The sequence below is a fragment of the Nerophis lumbriciformis genome, linkage group LG39, assembly GCF_033978685.3.
Source record: "Nerophis lumbriciformis linkage group LG39, RoL_Nlum_v2.1, whole genome shotgun sequence".
Taxonomy (NCBI): Eukaryota; Metazoa; Chordata; class Actinopteri; order Syngnathiformes; family Syngnathidae; genus Nerophis; species Nerophis lumbriciformis.
The window spans coordinates 22,925,876-22,951,500 of NC_084586.2; the positions used below are offsets into that span (position 1 = coordinate 22,925,876).

The window sequence follows — 25,625 nt, forward strand, 5'->3', positions numbered from 1 at the left end:
AGAAGTCATGTGGTGGATGCAGGAGATAGATGACATGTAAGAAGTCATGTGGTGGATGCAGGAGATAGATGACATGTAAGAAGTCATGTGGTGGATGCAGGAGATAGATGACATGTAAGAAGTCATGTGGTGGATGCAGGAGATAGATGACATGTAAGAAGTCATGTGGTGGATGCAGGAGATAGATGACATGTAAGAAGTCATGTGGTGGATGCAGGAGATAGATGACATGTAAGAAGTCATGTGGTGGATGCAGGAGATGACATGTAAGAAGTCATGTGATGGATGCAGGAGATAGATGACATGTAAGAAGTCATGTGGTGGATGCAGGAGATAGATGACATGTAAGAAGTCATGTGGTGGATGCAGGAGATAGATGACATGTAAGAAGTCATGTGGTGGATGCAGGAGATAGATGACATGTAAGAAGTCATGTGGTGGATGCAGGAGATAGATGACATGTAAGAAGTCATGTGGTGGATGCAGGAGATAGATGACATGTAAGAAGTCATGTGGTGGATGCAGGAGATAGATGACATGTAAGAAGTCATGTGGTGGATGCAGGAGATGACATGTAAGAAGTCATGTGATGGATGCAGGAGATAGATGACATGTAAGAAGTCATGTGGTGGATGCAGGAGATAGATGACATGTAAGAAGTCATGTGGTGGATGCAGGAGATAGATGACATGTAAGAAGTCATGTGGTGGATGCAGGAGATAGATGACATGTAAGAAGTCATGTGGTGGATGCAGGAGATAGATGACATGTAAGAAGTCATGTGGTGGATGCAGGAGATAGATGACATGTAAGAAGTCATGTGGTGGATGCAGGAGATAGATGACATGTAAGAAGTCATGTGGTGGATGCAGGAGATAGAGGACATGTTATGTTGAAGGCACTTTGGATTATTGACTAACTTCAAGTGCTGTCCTCAAAAAAGCCCTTAGCACCCATCATTGCTAGGTTGCTATGGCAACAAGGTAGAAAAAAGAACATGTGTGCTGAAGAAGCTGTGATGAGGAGTGAGGTCAATAAATTAGGATGTGTTGTGTCACCTGACTCCAATAATTGCACTTGAGGTGGCTCGACTTTGGCAGCTGTGTCCAGAGATTGAGGGCGCCCTCTGGTGGCCTCCCTCAGTCCTGCAGGTCTCTGTCCAAGTATTTCTTCATGGGCGCCCTCTGGTGGCCTCCCTCAGTCCTGCAGGTCTCTGTCCAAGTATTTCTTCATGGGCGCCCTCTGGTGGCCTCCTTCAGTCCTGCAGGTCTCTGTCCAAGTATTTCTTCATTCTCAGACAGCGAGGACAGCAGCGGCCTGGAGTCATGCAGGCCTGATGGAACACCGACTTGCACGCCTCGCACCTGCAGGGTCATAGTCATGTTTTTACTAAGATTGTATGCTTCTAATGATGTCATAGTCATGTTTTTACTAAGATTTATCATTTATCATTTATAAGATTGTATGCTTCTAATGATGACATAGTCAAGTTTTTACTAAGATTTATCATTTATAAGATTGTATGCTTCTAATGATGTCATAGTCAAGTTTTTACTAAGATTGCATGCTTCTAATGATGTCATAGTCATGTTTTTACTAAGATTGTATGCTTCTAATGATGTCATAGTCATGTTTTTATTAAGATTGTATGCTTCTAATGATGTCATAGTCATGTTTTTACTAAGATTACATGCTTCTAATGATGTCATAGTCATGTTTTTACTAAGATTGTATGCTTCTAATGATGTCATAGTCATGTTTTTACTAAGATTGCATGCTTCTAATGATGTCATAGTCATGTTTTTACTAAGATTGTATGCTTCTAATGATGTCATAGTCATGTTTTTATTAAGATTGTATGCTTCTAATGATGTCATAGTCATGTTTTTACTAAGATTACATGCTTCTAATGATGTCATAGTCATGTTTTTACTAAGATTGTATGCTTCTAATGATGTCATAGTCATGTTTTTACTAAGATTGTATGCTTCTAATGATGTCATAGTCATGTTTTTACTAAGATTGTATGCTTCTAATGATGTCATAGTCATGTTTTTATTAAGATTGTATGCTTCTAATGATGTCATAGTCATGTTTTTACTAAGATTACATGCTTCTAATGATGTCATAGTCATGTTTTTACTAAGATTTATCATTTATAAGATTGTATGCTTCTAATGATGACATAGTCAAGTTTTTACTAAGATTTATCATTTATAAGATTGTATGCTTCTAATGATGTCATAGTCAAGTTTTTACTAAGATTGCATGCTTCTAATGATGTCATAGTCATGTTTTTACTAAGATTGTATGCTTCTAATGATGTCATAGTCATGTTTTTACTAAGATTGTATGCTTCTAATGATGTCATAGTCATGTTTTTACTAAGATTGTATGCTTCTAATGATGTCATAGTCATGTTTTTACTAAGATTTATCATTTATCATTTATAAGATTGTATGCTTCTAATGATGACATAGTCAAGTTTTTACTAAGATTTATCATTTATAAGATTGTATGCTTCTAATGATGTCATAGTCAAGTTTTTACTAAGATTGTATGCTTCTAATGATGTCATAGTCATGTTTTTACTAAGATTGTATGCTTCTAATGATGTCATAGTCATGTTTTTACTAAGATTGCATGCTTCTAATGATGTCATAGTCATGTTTTTACTAAGATTGTATGCTTCTAATGATGTCATAGTCATGTTTTTACTAAGATTGTATGCTTCTAATGATGTCATAGTCATGTTTTTATTAAGATTGTATGCTTCTAATGATGTCATAGTCATGTTTTTACTAAGATTACATGCTTCTAATGATGTCATAGTCATGTTTTTACTAAGATTGTATGCTTCTAATGATGTCATAGTCATGTTTTTACTAAGATTGTATGCTTCTAATGATGTCATAGTCATGTTTTTACTAAGATTGTATGCTTCTAATGATGTCATAGTCATGTTTTTATTAAGATTGTATGCTTCTAATGATGTCATAGTCATGTTTTTACTAAGATTACATGCTTCTAATGATGTCATAGTCATGTTTTTACTAAGATTTATCATTTATCATTTATAAGATTGTATGCTTCTAATGATGACATAGTCAAGTTTTTACTAAGATTTATCATTTATAAGATTGTATGCTTCTAATGATGTCATAGTCAAGTTTTTACTAAGATTGCATGCTTCTAATGATGTCATAGTCATGTTTTTACTAAGATTGTATGCTTCTAATGATGTCATAGTCATGTTTTTACTAAGATTGTATGCTTCTAATGATGTCATAGTCATGTTTTTACTAAGATTGTATGCTTCTAATGATGTCATAGTCATGTTTTTACTAAGATTGTATGCTTCTAATGATGTCATAGTCATGTTTTTACTAAGATTGCATGCTTCTAATGATGTCATAGTCATGTTTTTACTAAGATTGTATGCTTCTAATGATGTCATAGTCATGTTTTTATTAAGATTGTATGCTTCTAATGATGTCATAGTCATGTTTTTACTAAGATTACATGCTTCTAATGATGTCATAGTCATGTTTTTACTAAGATTGTATGCTTCTAATGATGTCATAGTCATGTTTTTACTAAGATTGTATGCTTCTAATGATGTCATAGTCATGTTTTTACTAAGATTGTATGCTTCTAATGATGTCATAGTCATGTTTTTATTAAGATTGTATGCTTCTAATGATGTCATAGTCATGTTTTTACTAAGATTACATGCTTCTAATGATGTCATAGTCATGTTTTTACTAAGATTGCATGCTTCCAATGATGTCATAGTCATGTTTTTACTAACATTGTATGCTTCTAATGTCATAGTCATGTTTTTACTAAGATTGTATGCTTCTAATGATGTCATAGTCATGTTTTTACTAAGTTTATAACTAAGTGAACTCTGACCTCCCAAATGGACACACCTTGTTAGAGGGAAGGTTACCTGGCGGTGCTGTCAAACTGGAAGGGGAAGATGATGTCGTCGGCATGGCACACCTGGCAGATGAAGCCTCGCTGCGTGCACAGGTCACAGCTGAAGACGTGGCTGCAGGCCAACTGACACATGGAGGTCAGGTAGGTGGTGTACTGATCCTCCGCTATCTGGAGGACACAAGGCCTTACGTCTGAGTCTCACTTGTTTCAAGGTTCTCCTTCGCTGACAAGTAGGGATGGCTACCTTTCACATTTGCAGTACCAATTCCTGGTACCTGGCAATCAATACCGGTACTAAACGGTCCCAACTTTTGTGTGTGTTAATAAATTGAAAATGATCAACAACCTGCGAGAGCCAAACTGCTTTCCTATCCGCAATAATTCTGTTCAGAAAATGTTGACTTTGATTGCACAAAATCCTTATATTGCCCACAAATGCGCCAGGACTGAGACCTGCTAGACCCTGAGCCATATTTACACTCCATGTGTGACGTCATGCATGCATGCGGGTCAGTTTGCATTCACATTGGACATGGCATTTTTTCGTGTGTGATGTGAACGACTACATAAAAAGATCGGATTTGATAAAAAAAAAAAGCGAATTGCACATCCTAGTGTTAGAATAATTATGTGTAAGTTATCACACAACTCGTATGCTTAAAGGCCGTTGCTATAGTTATTATCAATTGTGCTGAAGTTGTACTTTTCTATCTGTGCAAAGGCACAACTTGTAGTCTTCCATTGCGAGCAGTTTGTTTCCAGACCCTGCCTGCTGACAGCCAAGGAGGGACATCGAGTACCTCAACGCAGATAAAACAGAGACAGGGCGAAATCACGAGTGTCAGCACATTTCCATTCTGAATAATCGATGTATTGTGTCTACTGGGGCGGCTTGCATTACCCCTCCCTTCAGAAGCAGCCTCAGTGATGTTCACTAGGGACCTCCCGAATAAATAGAGGAGCACGTGGGACTGTACCTTAGAGCGTAGGGTGAAACTACAGAATACAGAATAGTGCTGCTAGGATCCTGATGAGAGTGCGGAAATATGACCGTATCACACCAACCATCAAATCCCGTCACTGGCTTCCTGTTCCACTCAGGGTTGAATTCAAAGTCTCCCTACTAACCCACCAGTGTCTCCATGGAAATGCCCCCCTCTACCTCAAAGAACTAATCACCCCCAAATCCTCCACACGACACCTCCGCTCCGGACAGGCTAACCTCCTCCAACCTCCGAGGACAAAGCTACGAACAATGGGGGACTGGGCTTCCTGCTCCGCCGCTCCCAGTCTGTGGAACGCTCTCCCTGACCACCTGAGGGCACCACAGACTGTGGATGCTTTAAAAAAAGGCTTAAAAACCCTTCTTTTTAAAAAAGCCTTTTTTTTTTTTTAGATATATGCATACTAGTTTTAGCTATTTGGCTGTTCTAGTTTGTATTTTTTTATTTTAATTTAAATTTTTAAATTTATTAACTTTTTATTTTATTTAATGTTTTTATTTTTTTAATACACTGTAGCACTTTGAGGTGGTTTACTCAATGTAAAGTGCTTTTTTACAAATAAAATGTATTATTATTATTATAAGCATATAGTTGAATATCTAAACATTTATCCATGAAAATATGGAGAAGCTGTCGATGTTTGACAGAGATGACATTGAAGGCTGCTCTCCAAAGGTCAATACTTCATAAAATGACCAGTTGGTTGTGCTACACGACCGTAAAATGTTTCTTTTGCTAAAATTGTGCTGCTTTTAGGGCCCAAGGAGCACCGTGTAGGTTTAATTTTTATACACTGTAGCACTTTGAGGTCGTTTACTCAATGTAAAGTGCCTTTTACATATAAAATCTATTATTATTATTAAACTGTAACTGAGTGTACAGCCCAATATGTCTCTCCTCATCAGCAAAATTCAACTCTGTCTCTGCTTGATTCCTTGCTTCTTGTCTCGTTTAATAGATAGTTTGGTGTTTGAACTTGACACCTAGCCTACAGTGTTTACTGAGTTGTTTCCTCGCCGAGTGTTTGAGCCGAGTATATTCTACAACCGGACGCAACAAAATGCATTGATGAATGAAAGCACACGGACAGGTGCAATAGGTACCTGGCGCAGGTCCAGCACGCTGTACAGGCTGCAGGACTCCAGCAGGTAGGTTCTCTGCTCCATCCTAGCAGGGGGTAAAGGTCACAGTTGGAGGCGAGGAACACAAAGCACACACAGCTCGGTGCACACCTGGCTTGGAGCGTCTTGCAGGCGCCGCTGCGGCAGGCGAGCACGTAGTCGCCCAGGAGTCGCAGCCTCTGCCGCAGGCCGTGGACCCGCGCCATGGACTCCGAGTGAGTGGTCAAGTGTGGATTGAGCTGATCCAGGTTGAGCAGAGGCTCCTGCTCCACCTGAGCCAGCAGCCACAGCGCCTTCGTTGACACCTACACACACACGCCGTCACCGCAATGACAGCAGGTCGCCACGTGCCGCCCCGCACCCACCTGCCGTTTATGGAGGTCCCAGTTGTGCAGCATGCGCGAGGGGATGACGCTGGTGTCGCCGCGGTGACAGGCGTCGCAGTAGTACTGGCCGGAGAAGTGGCACAGGCGTCCTCGTCCCAGCGAGGGGCCGATCTGCTGCGAGCAGCCTGCGTGGCGGACACACGGTGACCGGGAAGTTCTCACGACGGAGGTGGACTGAAAATGTGTTACCTGCACATCTGAAGTTCTGCGTGTCCAGACCCTTGTGCGAGGGCACGGTGCACAGGTGGGCCAGCAGCGCGCCGTCTCCTTTCAGTCGGTGCTGGACCAGCTTGTGGAGGTTTCCCGCCCCGCTCTGGCCGACCACGGCCTCCCCGTCTTCGCCGCTCTCCAGGTAAGAATCCAGAGCGCCGCGGATGAGAGTCCTCCAGGAGCGCGCTTCCTCGGCGTTCTCTGCCCTCAGTCGGAGTGTTTCTCTGAGCGTCAGGACTTTGAAGAAGTTGGCCCCGCCCAGCGAGACGTCGGGGACCACGTCCCTCACTTCCTCGATGGGGAAGCTCTGTCGAAGCAACTTTCTTTCTTCCACGACGAGGAAAGCCTTCAAGGACTCCAAAGAGAGCGAGAAGACGAGAGGGATCCAAGTCCGAGCGTCGGAGTCCGCGGAACAATAAAGAACAGCCTCTTTGATGGCGTCCGTTTCCAAATCCGTCGTGCGAGTCCAGTTAAAATCCTGTATTGGAGGGGGCGTGGCTTTCCCGCCACATGTCCGTGCATCAGAGGAGGAGGAGCTTCGGTCTGGGCTGCAGCGGGCGGCGTCGTCTTCCACGCCGTTCTCACTCGGGCACTCCAACACCTCCCACTGCTCGTCCACGCGGGACACGGGCCGGTGCTTGTTGACGGCCTCTACGATCCGGTCCACCCAGTCCTCCGCTTCGTCCCGGTTCGTCGCCCGCAGGTGCAGCCGCTTGCCGGGGAAGGCCAACTCGAAGCGTCCGTCGGGCGAGGCGAGACGGGCGTCCTCGCAGCGCACCAGGGAGCAGTTGTCGCAACACGTGCGCTCTTCGGCGTTGAGGTACAGGCGGAACTCGAAGGGCGACAGCTCGCAGTAGTGGTCGCGCCACATTCCCATGGCGCCGCGCCGTTCCAGGTGACCCAGCTTCAGCAGGCCTCGGAACGGGTTGGACAGGCCTAGCGGAGCGGACACAGATAAGAAGTGTTACCTTTTTTTTACCATCCAGAAGCTACAATACATACAGAATAGTGCTGCTAGGATCCTGACGAGAGTGCGGAAATATGACCATATCACACCAACTCTTAAATCCCGTCACTGGCTTCCTGTTCCACTCAGGATTGAATTCAAAGTCTCCCTACTAACCCACCAGTGCCTCCATGGAAATGCCCCCCTCTACCTCAAAGAACTACTCACCCCCAAATCCTCCACACGACACTAGGCTAACCTAATAAAAATAAAATGATGTTGAACTCTGAGTGTAAACATAACTTGGCCCTAGGGAAATTAACTAAAATCGCAAGAAGAATTTATTAGGGATAAGAAGATTCTGGGGAAGTTATGTGATAAACAGGAGGGAAATGTTAGAATAATTATGTATAAGTTATCACACAACTCTCATGCTTAAAGGCCGTTGCTCTAGTTATTATCAATTGTGCTGAAGTTGTACTTTTCTGTCTGTGCAAAGGGACAACTTGCAATCCAAGATTGCGAGTCGTCTCATTTCAGTGTTTGTGTCCAGACCCGGCCTGCTGACTGCCAAGGGCGAACATCGAGTGCCGTGATGCAGACAAAGCAGAGACAGGGCGATATCACGAATGTCAGCACATTTCCATTTCTGAATAATCATATATTGTGTCTAACTGGGGCTGCTGAAATGACCCCCCTTCCTTCAGAAGCAGCCTCAGTGATGTAACCAGGGACCTCCCGAATAAATAGAGGAGCACGTGGGCTGTGCCTTAGAGCGTTGGTTGGAAATTGAACTCTGTCTCCGCATGATTCCTTGCTTCTTGTCTGTTTAATAGATGTCATCAGTGTTTGAACCTGACACAGCTTTAATGACGGATTGTTTTTTTGAAGTAATTTAGCCTCTTATCGAGCTAAATAAAGCGTCAAAATATCCTAAACAGATCCGCACTAGTGCAGATGACAATAATTCACTTCATATCAAATGCATTGCACTACCGTAAAAAAAACCTTTATAACTGTCATTTTTACGATAAAATTCTGGCGACTGAGTTGCCGTTTTACCGTAAAATCTACGGTCGTTTTTACATAAATGGAAAAAAACCCTGTAAAACTGTCAATTTTACGGGAAAAATTCTGGCGCCTGACCTGCCAGTTTGTTTGTTTTTTACCATAAAATCTATGGTCCTCCTTTTTACAGTGTAAAATGATAAAAAATGATACCCGTTATTTTTACGGGAACATTCTGGCGACTGAGCTACCGTTTTACCGTAAAATCTACGGTCGTAGTTTTTACAGTGCAATACCGTAAATGCCACCAGGTTTTTTTTTTACGGTAAAATTCTGGCGACTGAGCTACCGTTTTACCATAAAATCTACGCTCCTAGTTTTTACAGTGTATTACCGTAAATGGAAAATTGCCACCAGTTATTTTTACGATAAAATTCTGGCGACTGAGCTACCGCTTTACCCTAAAATCTACGCTCCTCCTTTTTACAGTGTATTACCGTAAATGGAAAAATGCCACCAGTTATTTTTAAGGGAAAATTCTGGCGACTGAGCTACCGTTTTACCGTAAAATCTACGGTCCTTTTTTTTTTACAGTGCAATGGACGCTGTAGGAGACAGTAATATTGTCGTGGGAAAGAAAAAAAAAAAGTTTTTCAAACATAAATAATATAACAGGCCTGGGCAATTATTTTGACTTATTCTAAGAAAAAATTCAGGTGCACTCATGTTGATCTCTGTGCGTCACTCCCAGACACAACACTTCCTCATTCTGCGCTGACACCACAGAAAGATGCGAGATTTGTTGCTCCTCGGTCTTAATAAAGAAAAAGATAGGAAAAGTCTCTAGAAACATTCTCAACAAAGTACAGTAATGTAAATGATGTTTGAGTGTTTTCCATGTTTGTGTTGATATTTCCCTTCTGCCTTGATAGCTGAGGGATTATAATCAGATGAAGGTTATATTTCAGATATATGTAAATAAATACAAATAATAATAACATATAAATAATATATTTATAATATTAATAATATAATTTTTTCAAATAAAAATAAAGAGAAATATCAAATTATATATATATTATGTATAAAATATAACATAAACATAAAAAATACATAAAATGTTTACATTTAATATTTTTTCTCCCGTTCTTTATATTCCATAGCTCATTAAAAAAAATATCGATATCGACTGATATAAAATACTTCTATCATGATACAGTTTTTAGCCATATCGCCCAGCCCTAATATAATACATTGCGCTATTTTCTTAGACTTTATAAAGCATTTCTCACATATTCCTTATTTTTGCACCTTCATTTTAAGAGATTATAGTTAAGTGTTCAATGTGATTTGACTATTTTGTTGACATTGTTTGAGTGTTTTCCATGTTTGTGTTGACATTTCCTTTCTGCCTTGACAGCTGAGGGATTATAATCAGAGGAAGTTACATTTACAATAAAATATATTTTAATTCTGCTCCATAGGTTATAAAAAAAAAAATCAATAATTATCGATATTGATCAATGTAACATACCTGCCAACTTTTGAAATCAGAAAAACCTAGTAGCCAGGGTCCAGGGGCCGCAGGCCCCGGTACATCCAGGACAAAGTCCTGGTGGGGGGTTCAGGCTTCGCCCCCCGACGCAAAATGATTATTAGCATTCAGACAGGTTAAAATGTTGCTAAAACCATCACTTTTCTATCAGTCACAGTGACTTTTCAAAACAAAAATATAACAGCAAAAATCATATGGGTTGATTGACATGTTTATTCTGTAAGCTAACTTCAATAGTTTGAAATTATTTTGACAGTTAATGCCAGTTATCCTGTCAACCTTTCACAAGACTTCAATTTGTTCATTGAAAGTATAAACACTTTTTACAGTAAACAAATGGTAAAACAGTACTAAACAATTCCATTAAAAAAAAATTGGTGTCATTATTAACTTTCTGTCCAAGCTTGTATAATCTACTGCCTTGTTCAATTGTAAAAAATATTCTGTGCCTAAAATTCACATTTCTATCACAATTATCATACTGTAAACATGGTAAGCTAACTTCATTAAAATTAATAGTCCTGTCAATAGCATGGAATTACAATTCAAATGTAGTTTTTTTGTAAGCCTTTCAAAAGAATTCAAAATATGAAAAATTCATGAAAATTAATTGAAGCCATCAGACACTTGAAAAGTGGCACATCACATCTCTAATGTAATCATTTGAACTTTTCAACAGAAATAGCACTGCAAAAATATTAAGGACATACTTCTGTATTTTGGTAGTTATGCTGTCAACATTTAACAAGATTTCTTCAACTTGGACTTGAAAGCATAAATAGTATAAACACTTTTAACAGTATAACAGTACTAAACAATTCCAATAGATAACATTGGTGTCATTACCTTTTTGTGGCTAAAATCCAAATTTAGCAACGGCATTAGACTTGTGTTTTTTTGTCCCAACGTGGTCTTTTACATCGCTAATTCCTCCGTGTCCGATCGAAAAATCTTATCTGCACAAGGTGCAATTTGCGTAGTTTTCACCCTTTTTGGAACGGATAATTATTCCCGGATAGGCTTTTGAATATTCTTCACGGAATGACTGCAGTTTTCTTTTCGGTTTAAGACTCGTTTGCGATTTTTCTCCGGCTGATTCCATGATCGTTCGCTCGTTTGGAAACAATGGCAACTGGTGCCTCATGCTTGGCAGCGGTGCTATAAATAGCCTCGCGCATTTAAAATTTTTTTTTTTTTAAATTAATGAAAAACCGTATTTTTTATCACTGCAACCGTAACCCGGAATAGGTTGATGAAAACCGTACTAATTACGGGAAAACCGGAGTAGTTGGCAGGTATGATATAATAATACAATTCAAATAATTAGTGCATAACAAAAAATTCCTTTCCAAAGTTAAATAAAAATAATGTTACACAGCCGTTATTTCCTGCCACTAAACCTGCAGAAAATAGTTCTCAGGTTTCTATGTTTACATTTTCACAGATTACACTATTTTCTTACATTTTACGAAGCATTTCTTTCATATTCCTTATTTTTGCACTTTCATTTAAAGAGCTTATTGTTAAGTGTTCAATGTGATTTGACTATTTTGTTTACATTTGCTTTCCACACTTGTGTCGATATTTTCTTTTTGCCTTGACAGCTGAGGGGATTTATAATAACGTATTTTCCGCACTATAAGGCGCACCTAAAAACCACACATTTTCTCAAAAGCTGACAGTGCGCCTTATAACCCGGTGCGCTTTATATATGGATAAATATTAAGATTCATTTTCATAAAGTTTCGGTCTCGTAACTACGGTAAACAGCCGCCATCTTTTTTCCCCGTAGAACAGGAAGCGCTTCTTCTTCTACGCAAGCAACCGCCAAGGTAAGCACCCGCCCCCATAGAACAGGAAGCGCTTCTTCTTCTACTGTAAGCAACCACCCGCCCGCGTAGAAGAAGAAAAAGCGCGCGGATATTACCGTACGTTTCATTTCCTTTGTGTGTTTACATCTGTAAAGACCACAAAATGGCTCCTACTAAACGACAGGGATCCGGTCCATGAAAAGACGCAATCTCTCCATCCGCACACGGACTACTATTTCACAGCAACTGATATTCCTGTGAACCGCACTGTGGATACAACGGGAGCACGTACGGTGAATATTCGCACCACAGGGAATGAGAAGTCATCCTTCACTGTGGTTCTAGCTTGCCATGCTAATGGCCAGAAACTTCCACCCATGGTGATATTCAAAAGGAAGACCTTGCCAAAAGAGACCTTTCCAGCCGGCGTCATCATAAAAGCTAACTCGAAGGGATGGATGAAGAAAAGATGAGCGAGTGGTTAAGGTAAGTTTAAGTTTACGCGAAGAGGCCGGGTGGCTTTTTTCACGCAGCTCCGTCCATGTTGATATACGATTCCATGCGCGCCCACATCACGCTGGTTTTAATATATTATTAAAGTTTGACTGACCTATCTGACCGTTTTTTTGACATTCCTTTAGCGCAGTTAGATGCGGCTTACAACACGGGGCGGCTTATAGGTGGACAAAGTTTTGAAATATGCCGTTCATTGAAGGCGCGGCTTATAACCCAGGGCGCCTTATGGTGCGGAAAATACGGTAATGAAATAGAAATGTTTACATTTCATATATCTTTCTCCTGGACCTTATTTTCCATAAGTCATCAAAAAAATCAGTGAAAAAACGAGAGCAAAACACTATGAGAAAAATAAAAAAATGTTTTACCAAATAATAATAATGTATGTATACATTTTTTTTTTAGCCTTTTTAAGAAAAGATATGAATCCTAGCAAATGATACGACGGCACAATGTTGACCGCTCCAAGTATCTCAGCAATCTGCTTCCTGTTGACTTCTTTGGACACTGAGCGTCAACACTGTTTAACGCTGTGACGAGGGAAGACACTTTTAGTCAGGGAAGCATGCAAAATAGAGAGTTTTCTCAGCGTGTGTCTACTTATTAGGGCCCGCATGGCCCATTGCATAAGGACTCCCACATGGGCCATAAGGACCTATTGAATTTGTAAGGTTTTATTTCTTTCTTTATTATTCTTCCGCCGCCTCTTTGAGCACTAATTTGACCCACTTAACATGCTTCAAAACTCACCATATTTGACCCACACATCAGGACCTGCGAAAATTGTCTTTTAATAAAAAAACCGAACCCCAAAACTCAAAATTGCGCTCTAGCGCCCCCTAGGAAAAAAAAAACTAGACTGCCTGTAACTCCCACTAGGAAGGTCGGAGAGACATGAAACAAAAACCTCTATGTAGGTTTGACTTAGACCTAGTTTTCATAATCGTATATCCTCGGGCAAAAATCAACAGGAAGTTGGCAATTCCCCCTTCAAGACAAAAAAGTACTAAAAACAGTAACTTTTGCCTTTTTGAGCTGTAATTTGACCCCCTTAACACGCTTCAAAACTCACCAAACTGAACGCACACATCAGGACTGGCAAAAATTGTGATCTAATAAAAAAACCTAACCCCAAATTTAAAAATTGCGCTCTAGAGCAATTTTTGAATAAAACGGAGACAAAACTACTCCTCGGAAGAAAAAAATGACAAAACTGCCTGTAACTCCCACTGAGAAGGTCGGAGAGACATGAAACAAAATCCTCTCCGTAGGTCTCACTTAGACCTACATTTCATAAATTGACAACCCCCAGCAAAAATCTACAAGAAGCTTGCTATTCCCCCTTCAACACAACATTTTTGTAAAAACCGGTCACCTTTCTTCAAACATTATCTCCTCTGAGCGTGTTTGTTGTTTCGGCTTCAAACTAACACAGGAGAGAGATTGAACCATTTTGATTAAAAGTTATCGAAAGAGTTTTAATACCGGCTCCGGTTTTGATTTTATGACCCTTGAAAGAGCCGCTGCGCTGATGCTGCTGTTTTTTCAAGAAGGCTGCTTAAAAGCAGGAAGCACCAGCGTGCCCACACAATGCAGACAAGGTAGGTACACTAGACAAAAGTATTGGGACAATTCGGAATAAAAGTAGACAAAAGTATTGGGACACTTATGACGAAAACTGAACAAAAGTATTGGGACACTTAGGACTAGCACCTGCCAAATACGCAGGCCCGACCAATGCTGCTTGCAGCTTTAATTAGGGCCCGCATGTCCCATTGCATAAGGACTCCCAAAGGGAGTCCTTATGCAATGGGACATAAGGACCTATTGAATTTGTAAGGTTTTATTAGGGCCCGCATGTCCCATTGCATAAGGACTCCCAAAAGGAGTCCTTATGCAATGGGACATAAGGACCTATTGAATTTGTAAGGTTTTATTCTTTATTCTTCCGCCGCCACATTAAACTGTAATTTGACCCACTTAACATGCTTCAAAACTCACCATATTTGACCCACACATCAGGACCTGCGAAAATTGCCTTTTTAAAAAAAAAAACGAACCACAAAACTCAAAATTGCGCTCTAGCGCCCCCTAGGAAAAAAAGAAAACTAGACTGCCTGTAACTCCCACTAGGAAGGTCGGAGAGACATGAAACAAAAACCTCTATGTAGGTCTGACTTAGACCTACATTTCATAATAGTACATTGTCGGGCTAAAATCAACAGGAAGTTGGCAATTCCCCCTTCAAGACAAAAAAGTACTAAAAACAGTAACTTTTGCCTCTTTGAGCTGTAATTTGACCCACTTAACACGCTTCAAAACTCACCAAACTGAACGCACACATCAGGACTGTCAAAAATTGCGATCTTATAAAAAAACCTAACCCCAAATCTTAAAATTGCGCTCTAGCACAATGTTTGAATAAAACGCAGAAAAAACTGCTCCTCTGAAGAAAAAAATGACAAAACTGCCTGTAACTCCCACTGGGAAGGTCGGAGAGACATGAAACAAAAACCTCTATGTAGGTCCTTAGACCTACATTTCATAAATTGACAACCCCCAGAAAAAATCAACAGGAAGTTTGCTATTCCCCCTTCAAAACAACATTTTTGTAAAAACCGGTCACCTTTCTTCAAAATCTGTCTCCTCTGAGCGCGTTTGTCGTTTCGGCTTCAAACTAACACAGGAGAGAGATTAAACCCTTGTGTATAAAATAACAGAACAGCGTTTTAATACCTGCTCCGGTTTTGATTTTATGACCCTTCAAAGACCCGCTGCGCTGATGCTGCTGCGCTGCTGTTTTTTTAAGATGGCTGCTCAAAAGCAGGAAGCACCAACGTGCCCACACAATGCAGACAAGGTAGGTACACTAGACAAAAGTCTTGGGACACTTCAGACTAAAAGTAGACAAAAGTATTGGGACACTTAGGACTAGCACCTGCCAAATACGCCGGCCCGACCAATGCTGCTTGCAGCTTTAATTTGATTTGATTTTTAAATAACTTGGTCAAAAAATGTAAGTGTGTGTGTAAGTACTAATGTTGTCCCGATACCAATATTTTGGTACCGATACCGGTACCAAAATGTACTTCCATACTTTTCTAAATAAAGGGAAACACACAAAAAAAATGTCGTTATTCCTTATTTGAAAAAAAAAAATCTTAAACATCCATCCATCCATCCATCCATTTTCTACCGCTTATTCCCTTTGGGGTCGCGGGGGGCGCTGGAGCCTATCTCAGCTACAATCGGGCGGAAGGCAATTCCCCCTTCAAGACAAAAATGTACTAAAAACAGTCACTTTTGCCTCTTTGAGCTGTAATTTGACCCCTTTAACATGCTTCAAAACTCACCGAACTGAACACACACATCAGACAACTTGTCTTTTAGTAGTAAGTAAACAAACAAAGACTCCTAATTAGTCTATGCAGTAACATATTGTGTCATTTATACACCTATTATTTTCTACACATTATAAAGGACAAACTGTAAAAATGTATTATTAATTAATTTACTGTCAATATCTGCTTATTTTCTCTTTCAACATGTTCTATCTACACTTCTGTTAAAATGTAATAATCACTTATTCTTCCCTTCTTTGATACTTTGCATTAGTTTTGGATGATACCACACATTTACCGGTAGGTATCGATCCGATACCAAGTAGTTAGGAGGATCATACATTGGTCATATTCAAAGTCCTCATGTGTCCAGGGATGTATTTCCTGAGTTTATAAACATAATATTAATTTTTTTTAAAAAGAAAAGAAAAAGATTTTGTGATGCTAAAAAATATCGATGTAACCATAGTAGTATCGACTAGATACGCTCTTGTACTCGGTATCATTACAGTGGATGTCACCCATGGCGTTTGTTTACATTGTGACACAGGTGAGCTATTGTATCCTCCTACGGTGTGTAGTGAAGCATGTTTAGCTATTCCTCGTCCTGCAGTGATAATGGTACTTGTAAAAAACGTACTTTATTTGTCGCCATGGAGACCAGGATTAGTGATTTAGAAGTAGCTAAAACACTGTGGATGGATGTTAGCCATGTCTTAAAGCACCTCTTCTGTTTCAGTGTTATAACTTCACCTTTATCTTTACTTTTTACACCAAAATGCATCCATTCTCCCTTTTCTGTCTACACACTGTGTCTGCTTGTAAGTACTCTGTGTGTGTGCGCTGCCCAACATGCTCCTCTGCTCGTAAAACCAGCAATGTCATGACGTGACGACGCGCCATCATGCCCGTTAAAGGGGACGAGGGGGGAACCGGTACCTTTTAGTAAAGATATCCGATAATATCGGACTGCCGATATTATCGGCCGATAAATGCTTTAAAATGTAATATCGGAAATTATCGGTATCGGTTTCAAAAAGTAAAATGTATGACTTTTTAAAACGGCGCTGTGTACACGGACGTAGGGAGAAGTACAGAGCGCCAATAAACCTTTAAAGGCACTGCCTTTGTGTGCCGGCCCAGTCACATAATATCTACGGCTTTTCACACACACAAGTGAATGCAAGGCATACTTGGTCAACAGCCATACAGGTCAAACTGAAGGTGGCCGTATACACAACTTTAACACTGTTACAAATACGCGCCACACTGTGAACCCACACCAAACAAGAATGACAAACACATTTCGGGAGAACATCCACACCGCAACACGACAGAACAAATACCCAGAACCCCTTGCAGCACTAACTCTTCCAGGACGCTACAATATACACCCCCTGCTGCCACCAAATCCCGCCCCCCCACCTCAACCTCCTCATGCTCTCTCAGGGAGAGCATGTCCCAAATTCCAAGCTGCTGTTTTGAGGCATGTTAAAAAAAAATAATGCACTTTGTGACTTCAATAATAAATATGGCAGTGCCATGTTGGCATTTTTTTTTCCATAACTTGAGTTGATTTATTTTGGAAAACCTTGTTACATTGTTTAATGCATCCAGCGGGGCATCACAACAAAATTAGGCACAATAATGTGTTCATTCCACGACTTTATATATCGGTATCGCTTGATATCGGAATCGGTAATTAAGAGTTGGACAATATCGGAATGTCGCCAAAAAAGCCATTATCGGACATCTCTACTTTTTAGAGTCGATATAGTACCAAATATGATTGATTAGTATCGCGGTACTATACTAGTACTGGTATACTGTACAACCTAGTGATGGGTCCGGCAACACCGATGCATCGGCGCATGCGTCGAGCTCATAGAGCAAAACCCTGTGTCGGTTTTAGAAAGTCACGTGACCGATCATGAGCTGTTTTGGTCACGTGACCGATACGCCAACTGTGTCGCCTCCTCTGTGCCCTGTGAGCGGCTCTTTTCTACAGCCCGAGAAATAATAACTAAGAAGAGAAATCGTCTAAAATGTAATATGTCGGGAAAACTTTTTATTTTTTTTATAAAAATGTGTAAAAAAATAAAATTAAAAAAATTCCCAGTCCACAATCATCCACAACACGTTCTCTTAGATTTCCATGTTATGATACATGTTCACATTATTTATTGACTGTATCTAAAAAAGATAAAAATATATTTTTATTTAAATGAAGATATGAAATAATCCTAAATGAAATATTTATATTATTGTATATACTAGGGCAGGGGTCACCAACGCGGTGCCCGCGGTCACCAGGTAGCCCGTAAGGACCAGATCAGTCGCCCGCTGGCCTGTTCTGAAAACAGCTCAAAGAGCAGCACTTACCAGTGAGCTGCCTCTATTTTTTAAATTGTATTTATTTACTAGCAAGCTGGTCTCGCTTTGCTCGACATTTTTAATTCTAAAAGAGACAAAACTCAAATAGAATTTGAAAATCCAAGAAAATATTTTAAAGACTTGGTCTTCACTTGGAATAAGCGGTAGAAAATGGATGGATGGATGGGTCTTCACTTGTTTAAATAAATTCATTTGTTTTTTACTTTGCTTCTTATTACTTTTAGAAATACAATTTTAGAGAAAAAATACAACCTTAAAAATGATTTTAGGATTTTTAAACAAATATACCTTTTTACCTTTTAAATGTCTTCCTCTTCTTTCCTGACAATTTAAATCAATGTTCAAGTAAATTTATTTATTTTTTATTGTAAAGAATAATAAATATTTTAGCTTCTGTTTTTTCGACGAAGAATATTTGTGAAATATTTCTTCAAACTTACTATGATTAAAATTCAAAAAAATTATTCTGGCAAATCTAGAAAATCTGTAGAATCAAATTTAAATCTTATTTGAAAGTATTTTGAATTTCTTTTCAAATTTTTGTTCTGGAAAATCTAGAAGAAATACTGATTTGTCTTTGTTCGAAATATAGCTTGGTCCAATTTGTTAAATATTCTAACAAAGTGCAGATTGGATTTTAACCAATTTAAAACATGTCATCAAAATTCTAAAATGTATCTTAATCAGGAAAAATGACTAATGATGTTCCATAAATTATAATTTTAATTTTTTCAAAAAGATTCAAATTAGCTAGTTTTTCTCTTCTTTTTGTCGGTTGAATTTTAAAGAGTCGAAATTGAAGATAAACTATGTTTCAAAATGTTATTTTAAAATTTTTCGTGTTTTCTCCTCTTTTAAACCGTTCAATTAAGTGTTTTTTTCATCATTTATTCTCTACAAAAAACCTTCCGTAAAAGGGAAAAAAAATGTACGACGGAATGACAGACAGAAATACCCATTTTTTTATATATATAAATGTATTTATTTAGCTATTCTTGTTTAAATCACACTTACGTATAACTTACAAATGACAATATATTTATTTATTTAAGTGTGTATCAAACTGGTAGCCCTTCGCATTAATCAGTACCCAAGAAGTAGTTTTTGGTTTCAAAAAGGTTGGTGACCCCTGTACTAGGGCATCAAATCAGTGTCAGTTGAGTCGGTCCATAGGTTGCCTGTAGGGATTTTTAATGTCCAGCAGATGTCAGTATTTAGTGACACAGTATCGACACAGTATCAATACAGTTTTGCAATGTGTCGAAACGCTTCATGACGCCTCATCAACCCATCACTAGTACAACCCTAGTAAGTACTGAGTAAGCATATTCAACAATACCGTGATAATATGATAAAAATGGTTCATATCCTCACAATGGAGATAATAATGTATTTCCGTGTTTCAGTTTTCAGTTTCAGCCAAGAATTGTCATTTTGTTGCATCCCTTATTGTTATCTAATCTTTCTCACAGCAGATGACAACACTTCCATTTCTATTTTGAACTGCAAAAAGTGTGACTCACTCAGCTGACGTCTGCAAAGAGATAAAAGTGCCCAGGGGAAAACACCTGCTTGTCACCTGACGAGAGGCTCCAAAGAGGGCGTGGCCTATTGCTCACCTATTTGCCGACGATGCACGACACTCGGTGGCGACTGGGAATCCGCGGGAGCAGCAGGAGGCGCTTCCTCGTGGTCGGACTCCTCGTCCACTCGGGGCTTGTAGATATCGTCCTCAGAGATCCAGGAGCGAGAACGCTGCAGTGCGGCAGACATGGACATGTTACGTCACCATATCGTGTTTGCAAGGAGCTTTGTGGTTAGCGTTTCCTGTTGCCAAATCACTTGGCAGACTTCCATACACACTTCAGCTTTTGTGTCATGCTGTCTAAAGTGCAACATGTGGAACATTTTTGGCTGACAGCTTGTTTTTTTTTACTAACCCTCTGCATATTATAAAAATAACATTCATCCATTATCAATTAGGGCTGAAAAATGTATCACGATTGAAGTGTTTTGTATCGGTCAATATTGATAATTATTGATATTTTTGATGACTTATGGAAAATAAGGACCAGGGGAAAGATATATGAAATGCAAACTTTCCTATTTCAAATGTAACATTACTATTATTATAAATCCCCTCAGCTGTCAAGGCAAAAAGAAAATATCGACACAAGTGTGGAAAATAGTCAAATCACATTGAACACTTAACAATAAGCTCTTCAAATGAAAGTGCAAAAATAAGGAATATGTAAGAAATGCTTCGTAAAATGTAAGAAAATGTGTGAAAATGTAAACTGAGAACTATTTTCTGCAGGTTTAGTGGCAGGAAATAACGGCTGTGTAACATTGATTTGCCCTGTCATTTTTATTTAACTTTGGGAATGATTTTTTTTGTTATGCAGTCATTATTTGAATTGTATTATTATATTGATCAATATCAATAATTATTGAATTTTTTCTAACCTGTGGAGCAGAGTGTTTAAAAACGCGGTAGCGATATGTTGACGCGAAAATTAGCGTTTAAAAACCCAGGAGTGAGATTTGGACGCGAAAATGAATGTTTAAAAATGCGGAAGTGATATTTTGATGCAAAAGTTAATGTTTAAAAACGCAAAAGTGATATTTTGACGCTAAAATCAATGTTTAAAACTGCAAAAGTGATATTTTGACGCCAAAATTAGTGTTTAAAGATGCGAAAGTGATATTTTGATGCGAAAATTAATGTTTAAAAACGCAGAAGTGATATTTTGACGCAAAAATCAATGTTTAAAAATGCAAAAGTGATATTTTAACGCAAAAATGAGTGTTTAAAGATGTGAAAGTGATATTTTGAGACCAAAAATTGTGTTTAAAAGAAGCGGAAGTGATATTTCGAGGCAAAAATTTATGTTTGAAAAGGCGGAAGTAATATTTTGACGCGGGAATAAATGTTTAAAGACGCAAAAGTGATATTTTGATGCGAAAACGAGTGTTTAAAGACGCAGAAGTGATATTTTGACGCGGAAATGAATGTTTAAAAACGCAGAAGTGATATTTTGACGCGAAAATCAATGTTTAAAAATGCAAAAGTGATATTTTGACACGAAGATTTATGTTTGAAAACACTAATTTTTTTTTTTTTTTTTAAATGTAACTTCCTCTGATTGTAATCCCTCAGCTGTCAAGGCAGAAAGGAAATGTCAACACAAACATGGAAAACACTCAAACAATGTCAACAAAATAGTCAAATCACATTGAACACTTAACTATAATCTCTTAAAATGAAGGTGCAAAAATAAGGAATATGTAAGAAATGCTTCGTAAAATGTAAGAAAATGTGTGAAAATGTAAACATAGAAACCTGAGAACTATTTTCTGCAGGTTTAGTGGCAGGAAATAACGGCTGTGTAACATTGATTTGCCCTGTCATTTTTATTTAACTTTGGGAATGATTTTTTTTGTTATGCAGTCATTATTTGAATTGTATTATTATATTGATCAATATCAATAATTATTGAATTTTTTCTAACCTGTGGAGCAGAGTGTTTAAAAACGCGGTAGCGATATGTTGACGCGAAAATTAGCGTTTAAAAACCCAGGAGTGAGATTTGGACGCGAAAATGAATGTTTAAAAACGCAAAAGTGATATTTTGACGCAAAAATCAATGTTTAAAACTGCAAAAGTGATATTTTGACGCCAAAATTAGTGTTTAAATATGCGAAAGTGATATTTTGATGCGAAAATTAATGTTTAAAAACGCAGAAGTGATATTTTGACGCAAAAATCAATGTTTAAAAATGCAAAAGTGATATTTTAACGCAAAAATGAGTGTTTAAAGATGTGAAAGTGATATTTTGAGACGAAAAATTGTGTTTAAAAGATGCGGAAGTGATATTTCGAGGCAAAAATTAATGTTTGAAAAGGCGGAAGTAATATTTTGACGCGCGAATAAATGTTTAAAGACGCAAAAGTGATATTTTGATGCGAAAACGAGTGTTTAAAGACGCAGAAGTGATATTTTGACGCGGAAATGAATGTTTAAAAACGCAGAAGTGATATTTTGACGCGAAAATCAATGTTTAAAAATGCAAAAGTGATATTTTGACACGATTTGAAAACACTAATTTTTTATTTTTTTTTGAAATGTAACTTCCTCTGATTGTAATCCCTCAGCTGTCAAGGCAGAAAGGAAATGTCAACACAAACATGGAAAACACTCAAACAATGTCAACAAAATAGTCAAATCACATTGAACACTTAACAATAATCTCTTAAAATGAAGGTGCAAAAATAAGGATTATGTAAGAAATGCTTCATAAAGTGTAAGAAAATAGGGCAATGTATTATATTAGGGCTGGGCGATATGGCTAAAAACTGTATCATGATAGAAGTGTTTTATATCAGTCGATATTGATGTTTTTTTTTATGAGCTATGGAATATGAAGAACGGGAGAAAAAATATTAAATGTAAACATTTTATGTATTTTTTATTTTTATGTTTTATTTTATACATAATATATATATATATATATATATAATTTTATATGTATCTTTATTTTTTTATATTATTAATATTATATATAAATTATTTATATTTTATTATTATTTTTATTTATTTTATATTTTTTTACATATCTGAAATATAACCTTCCTCTGATAATAATCCCTCAGCTATCAAGGCAGAAAGGAAATGTCAACACAAACATGGAAAACACTCAAACAATGTCAACAAAATAGTCAAATCACATTGAACACTTAACAATAATCTCTTAAAATGAAGGTGCAAAAATAAGGATTATGTAAGAAATGCTTCATAGCGCAATGTATTATATTAGGGCTGGGCGATATGGCTAAAAACTGTATCATGATAGAAGTGTTTTATATCAGTAGATATCAATGTTTTTTTTTATGAGCGATGGAATATAAAGAACGGGAGAAAAAATATTAAATGTAAACATTTTATGTATTTTTTATTTTTGTTTTATTTTATACATAATATATATATATAATTTTATATTTATCTTTTTTTAAATATTATTAATATTATAAATAAATTATTTATATTTTATTATTTTTTTTATTTTTTTTATATTTTTTTTACATATCTGAAATATAACCTTCCTCTGATTATAATCCCTCAACTATCAAGGCAGAAGGGAAATGTCAACACAAACATGGAAAACAAACAATGTCAACAAAATAGTCAAATCACATTGAACACTTAACAATAATCTCTTAAAATGAAGGTGCAAAAATAAGGATTATGTAACAAATGCTTCATAAAGTGTGAGAAAATAGTGTGAAAATGTAAACATAGAAACTTGAGAAGAACTATTTTCTGCAGGTTTAGTACCAGGAAGTTACAGCTGTGCTCTAAAGGGTGAGCGCGAGTAAGATGGTGTGGTATTAGCGGTGTTGCTTTGCATCGTTTACAAACCACATTGGTCTGACTACGGCCCTTTGTTCATGCAACCTACCTTACTTCCATACTTCCGCTTTTTTACGGCGAAGAAAGAAAAATAATCGAACACATTTTTTGTTGATACCAATTAAGTGTCTATCGCGATATATATTGATATCGTTTTATCGCCCAGCCCTATTATCAATGACATATATTAGATATAACACTGATATGATTTGTCAACAATAACACAAACTAAGATGTGTTGTTTAGCTAACTTGACATATGCAGTATGTCTAGAGATAAACACAATCTACAAGACTTGAGAATGTCAGCTGTGCATAAAAGGTGTGAGACAATTAGTAAATGACTCAGTGGAAGTCTGCCAACACTTGTTCAGCAAACAAGAGCAACAATGCTCTTGATGAATGTGTGTGTGTGTTCTTGTATTTATCCCCTTCTTGAGACATCAACAAGGAAAAGTACCTTCCATATGAGGAGGTGTGAACATGTTAGGACCGAAATCATGGTCCCAATACGGAAAACCATTGTATCTAATAGAGCGCCAAATACTAGAGTCCGTGAACATTGCTCCAAAGTCTGGATTTGTTGTTGATTTAATGTGCATACAAAAGTAAAGGCAGCAATATATGATAATACAAGATGGCAGCTAAAGGACTTCCCTATTCATCCCCGAAAAAACCCGCCAGGTGAACAGCTGATTTGACCACTGTCAATAAACTTCTCAATCAATCAATCAAGATACATTACGGTACTAAGACTATAGTGGCCATTAACAGAAAGCTTCTATAGCCGAGTTGCCCAAAGTGCGGCACAGAGGCCATCTGTGGTCCGTGACTCCTTTGTCATCGGCCTTAAGCACATTAAAAAAAAAAAAAAAAAAAATAGATATGTCATTTGCACCCCTGGTGGTGAAATCTTTTATCACAATATTGCCATTTTTGTGTTGTTCTTGTAAAATAGTCAATCAATCAAAGTTTACTTATACAGTCCTAAATCACCACTGCCTCAAAGGGCTGCACAAGCCACAACGGCTCAGATCCTACATCAGGGCAAGGAAAAAACTCAACCCAATGTGATGACAATGAGAAACCTTGGAGGTAAAGTTTTGACTTGTGTTGAGTAAAATGACAACTTCTATTATAATACTGCTAAAATTCTAAGTTTTTCTTGTGAAATTGTGACATTTTTCTTGTGAAACTCCAACTCATTTTTTCACAACAAGCTTTTCTATATTTGCTAGGGGTGTAACAGTATCATACCTGCCAACTTTTGAAATCAGAAAAACCTAGTAGCCAGGGTCCAGGGGCCGCAGGCCCCGTAGGTCCAGGACAAAGTCCTGGTGGGGGGTTCAGGCCGACGCAAAATGATTATTAGCATTCAGACAGGTTAAAATGTTGCTAAAACCATCACTTTTCTATCAGTCACAGTGACTTTTCAAAACAAAAATATTACAGCAAAAATCATATGGGTTGATTGACATGTTTATTCTGTAAGCTAACTTCAATAGTTTGAAATTATTTGGACAGTTAATGCCAGTTATCCTGTCAACCTTTCACAAGACTTCAATTTGTTAATTGAAGGTATAAACAGTATAAACACTTTTTACAGTAAACAAATGGTAAAACAGTACTAAACAATTCCATTAAAAAAAAAATGGGTGTCATTATTAACTTTCTGTCCAAGCTTGTATAATCTACTGCCTTGTTCAATTGTAAAAAATATTCTGTGCCTAAAATTCACATTTCTATCACAATTATCATACTGTAAACATGGTAAACTAACTTCATTAAAATTAATAGTCCTGTCAATAGCATGGAATTACAATTCAAATGTAGTTTTTTTGTAAGCCTTTCAAAAGAATTCAAAATATGAAAAATTCATGAAAATTAATTGAAGCCATCAGACACTTGAAAAGTGGCACATCACATCTCTAATGTAATCATTTGAACTTTTCAACAGAAATAGCACTGCAAAAATATTAAG

At 37.8% G+C, this 25,625-nt stretch overlaps 1 protein-coding gene across 4 annotated transcripts in view; it reads right to left on the bottom strand.

Annotated features, from left to right (window-relative positions):
• Positions 1-865: 865 nt before the first annotated feature.
• plekhm1 (pleckstrin homology domain containing, family M (with RUN domain) member 1) overlaps positions 866-25,625 on the bottom strand; it is a 43,244-nt gene continuing 18,484 nt past the window's right edge. The window contains exons 6-13 of one of the 4 annotated variants that reach the window (XM_072912696.1): positions 19,854-19,989; positions 6,643-7,599; positions 6,433-6,578; positions 6,179-6,372; positions 6,050-6,113; positions 4,006-4,110; positions 1,268-1,364; positions 866-1,151 (exon numbers count right to left, since the gene is read on the bottom strand). In XM_072912696.1, coding sequence (XP_072768797.1) covers positions 922-1,151; positions 1,268-1,364; positions 4,006-4,110; positions 6,050-6,113; positions 6,179-6,372; positions 6,433-6,578; positions 6,643-7,599; positions 19,854-19,989 — 1,929 coding nt within the window. In that variant the 3' untranslated portion in view covers positions 866-921. Of the gene's footprint in view, positions 1,365-3,952; positions 4,111-6,049; positions 6,114-6,178; positions 6,373-6,432; positions 6,579-6,642; positions 7,600-19,853; positions 19,990-25,625 lie in introns of all 4 variants that reach the window. The other 3 variants (XM_072912697.1, XM_061931746.2, XM_061931747.2) reach the window with 3 other exon arrangements.